The 12,380-nt window shown below is 39.5% G+C and overlaps 2 protein-coding genes across 2 annotated transcripts; one reads left to right on the plus strand and one right to left on the minus strand.

The window, feature by feature from the left end:
* Window positions 1-860: 860 nt before the first annotated feature.
* cebpa (CCAAT enhancer binding protein alpha) lies at window positions 861-3,057 on the minus strand. The gene has a single exon (XM_077228968.1). It carries the CDS (start codon window positions 2,837-2,839, stop codon window positions 1,973-1,975), a length of 867 nt encoding a protein of 288 aa, XP_077085083.1. The 5' UTR covers window positions 2,840-3,057; the 3' UTR covers window positions 861-1,972.
* Window positions 3,058-3,236: 179 nt separating this feature from the next.
* Window positions 3,237-11,429, plus strand: cebpg (CCAAT enhancer binding protein gamma). The gene is made up of 3 exons (XM_077228969.1): window positions 3,237-4,960; window positions 5,964-6,202; window positions 9,435-11,429. The coding sequence occupies exons 2-3, from the start codon at window positions 6,086-6,088 to the stop codon at window positions 9,804-9,806; spliced, it is 489 nt and encodes a 162-aa protein (XP_077085084.1). The 5' UTR covers window positions 3,237-4,960; window positions 5,964-6,085; the 3' UTR covers window positions 9,807-11,429.
* Window positions 11,430-12,380: the final 951 nt, after the last annotated feature.

A 12,380-nucleotide genomic window follows, 5' to 3' on the forward strand; every position in this document is an offset into this window, starting at 1 on the left:
AACAACTATGCTTGAACCTGGCTGAGACAGATTCCGTGTGATGTGCCATCATTCTATCTGCAACAGAGGTTTGGAAAGGGGCTTGATTTATTGATTCAATCATTCCACAGCTGATAATGTAAAAACATGTCAATTGACAACAATGGAGTGTAACACGTCTCCACAGGTCAGAGAGAGCCTATCTCTCTTGCTCTATGAAAAGTATACTCAAGAGAAATAAAGACATCACTGTACATTATCTCATTTAAAGATAATGTGATCAATTCAGAGCTGAGGGCTGAGGCATTAATCAATGAAAGTGGTACTCAGAAGTCGTTATCAGTGATCCTGATCTTTTACTGACAATGTGTTCAATGTGAACTCTATTAAAAGTGCAACAACTCAGTGTAAATATTTAGCGATGTGAATGACTGTTGAGTGAAAGTTAACAGTGAAGCTCGAAGACCCTGCATGAGCTGAGGGGATCATTCTGGAAACGCCTTATCGTATTCATGTAAAAGTCAAATGATGTGGAAGCTATAATTTAAACTATAAACAAAGTTATTTTACTAGTCTTAATCCAGTTAGTTCTGGTTTCCAGTTTTTCAAAAAATATGTATGTGCATGTTGGACTTAAACGACTTTCGAGCGCCACCTATCGGTGTCGAGCGAATTGTATATGTCAACTAAACACTCTTGGGCTAATTGCTACACCGAGTAACTAAATAAATCACACAACAATGAGGGAATTATACTAGACACGAGCGCAACAAAACTAAGAAACGAAGTAAGGTGAATTACAAATATATACACATAGCTATAGCTAAACAAAGATTAAGTAGCAAAACTGCTCAAAATGAGAAGGCAATGGATGAGACAAATGTAAGACAATGTTTTAATTCATCATTTTATATATATATATATATATATATATATATATATATTTATACTTATATATAATGTTCATTTTAAAACTGAAACATATTAAACATTCGTATAACATTTGCAATATGACGTTTGTAAAAAAAAAAAGGAAAAAAAGTGCTTCCTTTTCCTTGTTGTATATTTCTGTCCAAGTTCAGTCAGTGATGACGATAAAGACAGCAAAACTCAAAAGGCACTGAAACCGGTCTCTGCTCGAGTTTTGATGTACAAAAAAGAAAGGAAAAGTTCACATGAAATGCACACACTTACAGAGCAAGACAGGACTTCACTGCAAAACCAGTGAGAAAGCACACGGTGATTGTCCACCGGAATTATTCTCATGACAGCAACAGACATTGCATAGAGATATGCACCCTTTCACATTTTGTCAATCATATTGCATAAATACAAAGCGTTTACTCTAAAAGCGTATACTGACAGGCGTTTTACAGATCAGTACCCGAATCATGGAAAAATGTTCACAACGCGCTTCATCAGGTCACGTTTGGACGACATAGTGCATACAGTCTGCGTTATGAATGACAGATAGTCTACCACAGTAAAAAAACAATTAGTTCCAGTCCTATGCTTTGGCATTTTGTCTATTGCCGTCCATGAAACAAACCCACCCCCTGCAAAAAAATATTAAATCAACAATATCATACAGTGAATGTTGTGCAGCAACAGGTGTGGTGGAAAAACAGCCTGCTATGGCAGGAACGATTTTTTTGTCGCTTTAGGTTTGTACGTAACCCGAGGCAAGGGGGAGTAGGAAAGCTGGGAACTTAACATAAAAGGTAGATTGACAGGGTGAAATCATGCCCATTAGCTGCACTGATATATTTTGTGTAGCTAACACATTCTAACAAGACTACACCTACAACAAGCTAGTCCAAATGTATGAAGAGATGAGCTTATCGTTTGTTTGTTTTTGTCTCTTTTTTGTACAGAAGGCACATGTATACCGCAGCTGCCTGGCTCCTATAGAAACACTTTCAGAATGTGTCAGCGTTTATCCAGCAGACGTAAAAATCACGCAAAAGTTACTTCAAAAGTTCAGCCCGCTCCATTAGGCGCAGTTACCCATGGCTTTGACAAACGAGCCGTCTGGGAGCTGCCTGAAGATGCCCCGTAACGTCTCCAGTTCTCGCGTGAGGTGTTCCACCCTCTTGCGCAGTCTTTCGTTATCCGTCGACAACTCGATCACTTTTTGTTGCGTCTCCACATTGCGCATTTTCGCCTTGTCCCGGCTCTTGCGCACGGCTACGTTGTTGCGCTCCCTCCTCATGCGATACTCGACGCTGCTCTTGTCGATCTGTTTCTTGGATTTCCCTCGATCGCCCATCTTCATGGAGCCCCCCGGCAGGTGACTGTGTTGGTGGTGCGGGCTGGGTACGGGCGTCGGGGGAGGTGTGGGATGGCCCGGCTGGAGGTGCATGGTGGTTTGCGCGCAGTGCGCGATCTGGTGCTGAAGGTAGGATAAATGCGGCGCGTGGTGCTGAGAGTGGTGGTATGTGGGTGGCATCGAGTGGCTGAGCTCATCTTCCTCCCGGGGCTCTTGTTTGATGGCCACGGGTCTCATTCGTGTATGGCTGTCGTAGATGGGTTCCAGTTTGGAGGAATCCATGTAGCTGTTCATACAGCCATACATCTGCGGGGCCCCCGGTGTGCCATTGGCGCCGTGGGGGTACTCGTAGTCTCCGCTCGCCAGTTTGAGCTTTTCTTGCTTGGAGCTGTTGTGGAATAAATCAGCCAGGAACTCGTCGTTGAAGGCAGAGGGGTCAATGTAGGCGCTGATGTCGATGGAGTTCTCGTTCTCGCAGATCTCGCTCAGGTCTCCAGCGGTGTCTTTGTAGATATAAGGGTTTTGCTGACTCTGTACAAGGCTGGTCATCAGTGGCCGTGGGGCGACCTCGTATAGGTTTGCTTGCTCCATGGGGTATCTAAAACCTGCCAGACATGGTGAAGAGCTCCGGGAATCCAGCTTGTTCGCAGTACCGGAGAAAGCCGTGCTGGCTCCAAGTTCTCGGGACAGGCGAGCGCGCACCCTTTCGTGGCTGTGTACTTGGCCGTAAAGTGAATGAAAGCTTAAGGCTGAAACGCCACTCAGGATCTCCTTTAATATGACACTTACACCAACAGCGTGTGAGCTTCACATCTGTCAAATACTTTCTCAGTGCACTTATATACGCTTTGGAGTTTGGAGGGCGGGCGTGCTCTGGGTCCTAATGCTTCACTGCGTGATCTCTGCGCGAGAGCTCAACGCACGCACTGATACCGACATGCTCCTTCAGAAATGTCATTATTATTGAATTATAGGTAAAATAATATGCGATCGTTTCAGATAATAAATAATAATTAATAAAATTAAATAATGCATCTTTATGGGGTTTTTTTACATTGTAAATTTTAATTAATTTTTGTTTTTGATGCTCAATAGCTCTAGTATTGTAGCAGCCTTTGGAGGCGTGTTGTGAATTGAAATGCATGCTTAATGGGGAAAAAAAGGTTTTCATAAAGAGAAGTGGAGGTGAGTGCAGACCAAACTAGCATGAGACAAATTAAAATGGCAAAGTGGTTACGAACAGGACTGTCGCTCAGCACGCATATGTTACATGAATGTAATACAAATTACTAAAGTAAAAAAATGAAAAGAGAGAGAAAAAAACATTATAAAAGGGTAAACGAAAAAGAAAACATTGCGGTTAGGCCTACCTCAAAACTCGCTTCTTGAAAAATATTAAACGCACCATGTAGGTCTATATAGCTACCATATTAAACTGTTTTGATAAATTAAAAGTTAAATGAATCGCTTCCACATTAAATCTCCCCCAAAGTAATAATAAAACCAGCCATCCCATAGAATAATTGATTTTATATTTGTGTTTATTTGCTGTGTTTATTCTTATATTTTCCGTTGGCCCATTATTTTCTTAGCGCTTGGGAGAATCTTTCCGAACAATAATAACAAGGCTATACTTTGCCAAAACTAACAGTGCAGCAGCACACGTCTCTATATGAACGAGAGAAGCCGGAGAGCCCACAGCAACTTGACAATTGCATGCGCTGAAAGTGAGCAGTCTGGGAGCTCCCTCTATTGATACAGCGCGAGCCTGGCACATAAGTAACGCGATGAGACGAGAGGCCAGCAACAGACGTGTTATACTTAAGTTTTTCTGTTGATTTATTTTGTTCTGCTTTAATTTACCTTATGTCAGATTTAGAAATGACCATGCTGTATTGGAGCCATATAGCCTATCAGGTCATGTTACATGTCTTGCATTGAAAAAAAAGAAACAAAAAAAGTCCTCTGGGTAGATTCAAAATGACATTTTTTTTTAAACAACACGGCGTCAAAAAAAAATATGAAAGGGGGGGTTAAATAAATTAAAGATGGAACTGAAATAGCCTATTTTGGAGGGCAAGATGATCTAGGGACATTTGTGACTTTAGGTAGGCTAATGCAAGACATCCAAACACAAGACTATAGCCTACATTAACATGACAATATTTTATCTGACTTGATATGTTTCATTTGTTGTTGTTGGAGTGTCAATCAGAATAAATTGCAGAAGTGCAAGAATTAACCAGACTATATGTCCAAGCTAGGCTAACCGCGCAAAATTATAAACTGGAGTATTACCAATAATAAATGTATTTAGCTTGGCTCTCGCTTCTATGAATCTTTAAAAATACTTAAAATAATTCTAATTTTCACCAGCTTAATGCAACGAGAGCTATAGTCTACTGTTAAATTGTTTAGTATTCTTGACAGATCTAATGTTTTACCGCATGAAAACTCCCCAAACCGAGAAATGCAGCCTGATTGGTTTAGGGATATGTCAATCAAAGAGTATATTTCGTCTTCTCCCAACCCTCTGATTTGATTGGTTGCGAGAGCAGATTTCCCTACATGGTCACAAGATTTCGCAATACTCCCAAGCGCCGCTTTACCAAACAATAACACCTCAACCTGTGCTTATTTTTCCGTGAACAAAGAGGACATTATTCTTTATTAACTCGAGTGGGTGACTTGTAAGCCTGGAACGTTTTCAAGGTAAGTTTTTTGGGGGATATTTTAAGATAGCAATACAGAATGTATATTTTTTATGAATTAACCGATGGCTCGCTAACAGGATCCGTGCCGCTCACTCGATTGCAAAATAGCTTAAACTCCCGGATCTTGAGGCCACCTAGAGCTTCATAACCGACGATTAAACATGATCACGATCGACTGCAAATCGTTATTATTCGTTCACGTAACTTTTTATGTATAACGCAGACTATATGAGTTATCAGTTCATTGTTAGAGGCCTGACGTCATCGTTAGGAATGTGCCAACTATTAGCCAACCTGCTAACCTGCAGTTGTTGATCCCACTGGCTACGGACGCACGTAGTCCTAAAGTGACACTTGTGTCATTGTGGGTGTTGTACATGGTTCAACGCTATATAATATAATACTGATTTCCTGGATATGCTGCCATTCTTTAATGTAAGTTAGGAACGCTGTTGTTGAAAGCTAGTCAGCGGTATTCCCCTTCATTCCCACAGTTCCGTGTATGATGTAACCAGCCTGTCATGACTCAAAACAACATACAAAAACTGTCTGGCTTTAAAATGTTCACTAGTAAACTTTAATTTTCTTTACCGTATCGTCACTACTCTGATGTTTGTTTAAAATTTTAACTTTAGCTCGGCATAGTTATGCATGACTACGGAGTTTCCTTTCTCCCGTGTAAAAAGGAGCGGGTGGGAGCGCGAGCGATGATGCAACCGCGGGCAACACTTGAGCTCGCGCTCATATGAGAGAAAGAAAATTTGCCACATATGCACATTGACATGGCACGGTCGGATTACAACAACATAATGCTAACGGATAAGCACAAGCGGTTGACCCGACTTTCAGGTGTTGCAGCATTTTGCTGAAATAATGCGTTTTGAAAAAAGCATCTGTTCAGGTGGGAATTGTGTGCCAACCAAATATGTGATGGAGAATGATGCTGATGTGTGCAGAGTACCTTGTATAACTTCTTTCTCTCCATTCCTTCGGGTTTTCAGGCACACTGGTGCATTTGTGGCATCCAGCTTCACACAATACCAGCTAACACCAACTCCAGCTCTGCGAAGCCCGACAACATAGGTCGGAGAGGCTGAGAGAAAGACAGTGGAAGTGGATCCAAATGAACAAGGAGTTGCAACAGAAGATATCCAGCACAGATCAGAACGGTGTCAGTGTTATTCAGAATCAGCCTCATAATAGTGCATTTAACCCCGCAGGAGCTGCAGGACTACAGCAGGTACACATATCAACAAGCTGATCTATTCACTAATGCATTTATGAATATAAATGACTCTGCAAAACCAAGATCAAAGCATTGCATTGTGTCATTTTGCAGTGCTTTAACCATGGTATGATTTAGGGCTGCAAGATATACCAAAATTTTGCGGATGTACATATCACGATTTGCTTACCACAAGGTCTCGTGATAACTGCATGATTTTCATACTCCAAAAGATTACAAAAAGTCCAAGTTTTGGGTCTTTGCAGACAGCAAAGACTAGACACATGACTGTTTCATATGTGGGTCATGCTTAATGTTTAAATTAAATGCAATGAGCGAAGTACTCAACGCACACAGGAAGCAGCCTCTCGTGAACCACATGATCCTGAAATCAGTTCTCTTCTGTAGCTTACGTGGCCAAATACACACAAAATTATGTCAAATTGCCCATTTTGGTGAGTATTCATGTAAACATGGTCAGTTATGTCTTTATTGGACTAAATGGTTGAGAAAGAAAGTGCACGTTTATGTTAATGAATATGGAAATATGTGCTGCGTACTTCTCTCTCTCAACAACAAAATAAACACAAACCAAAAATGAGAAAACAGCAAGCATTTTTTTAAAGAAAACATAAGAAAAGCATCTGATCAAACTCAAAGCAACGTGGTTATTTGCACAAGCTCTGTAATTCGGCAAAACAGGAAAGTCACGTCACGTTTATTTCTATAGCACTTAATACAATAGATTGCTTAAAAGCATGCAGCTTTACAGTATTAAACATGAAAAGCAGTTCATTTCAACTTCATTTTCTACTATAAAGCGACTCTCCACTGTGTTTGCATTTTTACCCATGAATGTCTGACCTCGACGGACTCAACAGAAGAAATAAACCAGAGAAGAGTTCCATGTGAAAAAAGGCGGACCCTTAGTGCATGCCTACCTATTACGTAATCGCCATGGACCAATAGGAGATCGAAGGTGTTTACCAGCTGGAGCAAACTTTTCCAGAAAGTTTGCTTTTGCAAGCAGTTTCGAACTCCTGAAATGGACACAAACGAACTTTGACTGACCTGATTTTGTTCGAAATGAAGTCATATTAGTTCGTTCTTCGATTTCGCTCTGAAGTATATCAGGACCTTTAAAGGGACAGCAGCCTAATAAACTTGCTTCCGTCTGTATGCTTAATGTTAATCAAACAACAAGAGCAGGGTTTCCCGCAGCACTTTGTTACTAAGGCGGCCGCCTAAGCAACACACGCCTGCCGCCTTAACTACGTCGTCAAAAAAAATTATATGAGCGATATCCGCCGAGTTACTCTGTCCTGTTTTCTCCATTTCAATCTTTAAATATGTGATAAGCCTTCGTGATCGCTTCAGTCTTGTAATCAGTGCGTTCTTCCGCAGTGGCGCCAAGCACGTCAGAACAAACAGAAGACAGGCAAACTAATAAACTTAAACTAATCACAAAAATAATCAGGCAAACTAATAAACTTTTGTCTATTTTGCCATTTTTAACTGAAAATAGACCACTATGTGACAAGACTCATGTAATGTAACCTTAGCCTAATAATTAGTTTACTGTCATTGTGAGGGGACAAGACACATTAACCAGGGTACCTGCGGGATCTTAAAAGCATTGAAAAATAATCTCAAATTAAGGCCTTACAAGCCTTGAATTTGGTATACAAAGTCTTGGATTTTGTTACAAAAGTATTATATTATTTTTTATTACTAGGATTTACTATGATTAAGTTCACCATAACAAAATTAACTGTTACTAAAGATTCATGCAACGTTGAGTGCACCTCGCACTCCACGTCATAGCAAAAAAGCGCGAAAGCGTGCGCACCGTTACTATGATTACTAGGCAAGTGAGGTATAGAACAAGATAGTAACGTTAGCCAAGCGTAGTTTGTTGTCTGAAATAGGAAAGTTTCAGTTTAATCCGCTGTGGCCACAAATGCCTGAATTCAATAATTTAACCCCCAAATCAGAGCTTTTCTGTTAAAGAACTTGTTTTCTACCCAGTCTTTTCAAGCTGGCAACCATGTGCGCGCGTTCTCTACACTGCTCAAGAAGCGTGTATCATCTGAAAACACAGACAAGCTGGAGTTCAGCAATCTTCATTTGAGATTTTCAACTTAAATTGAAGTGTCATTCAGTGGGTCTATGTTCTGTCAAGAGCCGCTTGCGCTGTTTGTGCGAAAAAATGCAGGCTGATATCCAGCAGTGTTTTTAATGTTGATGCAATGTTTCCCGAATATCCACACGATTTCAAATGTGACATTGATTTTATACAACAGTTAAAAAACAAAACAAAAGGGTAACATTAAGTGATTTACTACATTTAAAACAGTATAGTCAGACTTATTGCTCTATTTTGCAACGAAATCTGTGGCTTTGAACGAATCGTGAGATTCAATGAATGACTCGATGACACACATAAAGACAATGAATTACCGCCACCTACTGGCGATTTTAATACAATATTTTTATTAATATTAAACGATTTTTAACATTGGCTATTTATTGAACATTGTTTTATTTAATGAATTATTTATTTTTTAAAGGTATTACAAAGGTAAAAAAATTAAATGGAAAAATGTATTAAAGGGGGCAAATATTGTCCCTTTATGGAAAAGGTGTGACTGCAGTCTAAGTGGAAGAGGGGTACGGCACTCTAAAAAATTGGAGAACCACGGATAACATTACTATCAGATGTAATGTTATTACCTTGACAAACTAAAAAGATATAAGACTAAAGTTTCAGTATTTTTCTTAATTTGTGTCAGGAGTTATGCAATTTCCTCCTGGACCCACGACGACGCCCTTACATGGCTCGTGAAAAGGCACAGCTACTTTATGCAGGCTGTGTGCATTTGTCTGTTGATCGACTGTTTTGAAACTTGGTAGTTCCATAGCCCCTAGACCTCTGTTATCATGAAAAAAATTTCAGTTTTTACAATATGGGACCTTTAACATATAAATTTACTTTACACACTTAAAGCATTAGCGTAACGCATATTGAATATTGCATTTAACAAGTTATTGCATATAGGATTTTCTTCAATATCATGCAGTCATAATATGTATTCATAAAGTGCATCCACCCATCCAGTTTTATGTCGTCTTAAAGAAAATTGTTCATAGAATACTTGGAATGTAAATGTCAAAACCACAAATTAGCATATACTGGATATTCTGTTGCTTATCATTACTATGTGTGACATTATTATAATTCTGACAGGTTCCTCAATTAGTTCCAGTGAGTCCCGGAGGTGGGGGTAAGGCTACACCACCCAGCAAGATGAAAAAGAATAGTATGGATAAAGATAGCGACGAGTACCGCCAACGGAGAGAACGCAACAACCTGGCCGTAAAGAAGAGCCGCATGCGCAGCAAGCAGAAGGCGCAGGACACCCAACAGCGCGTCAACGAGCTGAAGGAGGAGAACGAGAGACTTGAGGCCAAAATCAAATTGCTTAGCAAAGAACTGAGTGTGCTCAAAGACCTGTTTCTAGAGCATGCTCACAATCTCGCAGACAACCCTGCTTCTGGTGGAGGCCCTGGAGACATCTGCAACAACAACAACAACAACAGCAGTAACGGGAGCCAGTGAGGGCCTGATGTTTGTTTGCAGTGTGCTATGCTGTGCGCCGTGTGGAGGCTCTCTAGGCAAATCATTTTACTTAATCGTATTATGCTTTCTTCCCCTTCTGGTCCTGGAATGTGTACTGTCCGCAGTGCTTAACTTGTTAACTTCTGTTTGTACACCCAAATTCAGTTTCTTTTTCAGTCATATTGTATCTCGTTCAGAATGTTATGACATCATGGCCATAGCAACCCCAGAAAGTCCAACCCACGCTCTGATTTGATGTGCTGGAGATAACTTTTATAACTGCCTTTCAATTGTAACGCACCATGTTTCAGTGTCTTGAAACTTTGCAATATCTTAGAGGACTGTGAAAGCTTCTTGGTAGACAATTTTGAAATCCGGCCAAAAGCTGGTCACAAATATTTGAACGTAAATAATAGTAAATGTGTTCAATCACTCCACTCTAATGTCTGATGAGGATACAAAAACTGAGCTAATAGACAGTACCACAGTCTGTTAACATGATTCATTATGACTTGGAATTCGGGCTACCAACAATGTGATCAAGTAAGGACGTCTCCAAATGCAAAGAGTAGCTGTTTTGTATTCCTGCTTTTTTGCATGTCAGCTTGGATTGATTCAAACTCTTTACTTGTTGACCATGTCTTATTATAGCAAATACATTGTTGTATCTATGGTAACAGACTGTAGACAGACAAAACATATTGCATCAGACTCCAGACAGTGTCTCCATTACCAGTAGTCCTTAAATCCCTACAGTTAAGCCTCCAATTCTGACAAGGGTGGAGAAGGAAAGATGGAGTAGAATATTAGCTCTAGCCTGTATGTTAGGATGTTGGTAGCTAAATTAACACAAACTTATTTTATAACAGCAACTTTTGTGTCTGTGTAAATACTGTTGATGATACAGATAAGATAGGATTTAGAATGACTGGTGCTGAAAATTTCAAGTCATCAATCACCTGACGTGCCCCAAATTTATTTATAATGAAAAGTTACTTCAAATATTGGCTATTTTATTTCTCTGACCAGTCTCAGAGAAATATGTTTGACTGTACATATGCAGCAGGTGTTACTAAAAGTTAATGGAATAGCCACGTGACCTTTGCCCTCATTGATTCTCATAGAGCTGTGTGTTCTTGGAGTCGCTGTAGATAGACTTTTGTACCTCAGGCTATATGTCATAGCCTCACCAGACAGCCTTTAAGATGTATATTCCCGTTTAAGAGAAGATTAAAAGGGGGAGAAAAGGCAAGGCAATCTCGTTAAGATGTCTGAAGCATCTTTAATTAATGTATATTTTCATTTTCTATACCTGAAGTTTTAAACATTTAAAAAAAAAAGCATGAAAGGCTATGCATGATTAGAACCATTTAAACAACTAATTAAAAATGATGCTCTATAGAGGAATAGCGAGTCGGCGACTGCATACTTTTGTATTGTTGTAACAGGTTGGGCTAAAATAAAGCTATTGTGTAAAACTTCTTAAAAATGAGACTAAAGTCAATATTTCATGAATATTTGATTGGCATATTTTGCTTAAGTATGAGGGTTGCTGGGCAACTTGCTTTTTTACATAATGTATACTGGGTTTTTGTGCATTGTAAATTAAAATTGAATACAAAATACATTCGTTGTGTTTGTATTAACTGTGAGGAGGGGCACAAAACCTAGACATTCATTTACCAAGTCAGCTGAGGTGCCTGCAGCGTGCCGTGTCCTGCTGCAGTCAATGGAACTGGACATAAATCGTGGTATACTTTTCAACATCTCTCAACCTGCACTCAATTCAAATTTAAGAGCGACTGCTATTTGAGCAAAATGCATTCCATCTGAAGTCCTTATCACAAAAAAAAAAAATTATAATCACAAAAATCTAGGAATTAATGTTACATTTACAACATTTAATCGCCAAATTTATTTATTTATTTCACCTTTCCGTTCCATCAGAGGAAAAAATAAAAAATACAGGTTTGGAATGACAAGAGGGTTTCATTAAGTAAATTATGAAAGAATTTTCATTTTTGAATGAACTATCCCTTTATGTGCATTAGCAGCCTGTTTTAATCCAGGGGGAACCGAACCTCAGTCATTGCAATAAAAAAAAACTGCTGACAAAGAGTGGAGACCAATATGGTGAAGGCAAATAAATTGAATAAGACTGAAGATTGACTTTCCGAATGACATAGAGAAGGTGTGTCATTCTGTACTTGGACTTTGGACTGTTATAGGTGCGCATGTGAGTGCATACCCTGTTCACTGAGATAAGATGTATGACGTGTATTGGAACACAGGCACAGTGTCCCAATAGAGAGGAAGGGCGCAGAACACCAAGCTAAATACAACTCTCGCCTCTGTTCTCCTTCCCCTTTTTTATTTTTCCTATAAACTTTTATCTTTCTCTCTCTAGTGTATATTTCTCTTCTGTCTACATGAGATGGATATAGTGATAGGAATTTTAGGCATTAAGTTATCTTATAGATATACAGCCCTGTAATTACAGCGGACGTACATATTTTCCATTGCACTGCATTTCTAGGCCTTAAAGCTCACCGTAAAGCCAACAGGTTACTCAAT

Source organism: Siphateles boraxobius, unplaced genomic scaffold (assembly GCF_051911475.1).
Source record: "Siphateles boraxobius isolate OS27281-9 unplaced genomic scaffold, OSU_SipBor_1 130, whole genome shotgun sequence".
NCBI classification, from domain to species: domain Eukaryota; kingdom Metazoa; phylum Chordata; class Actinopteri; order Cypriniformes; family Leuciscidae; genus Siphateles; species Siphateles boraxobius.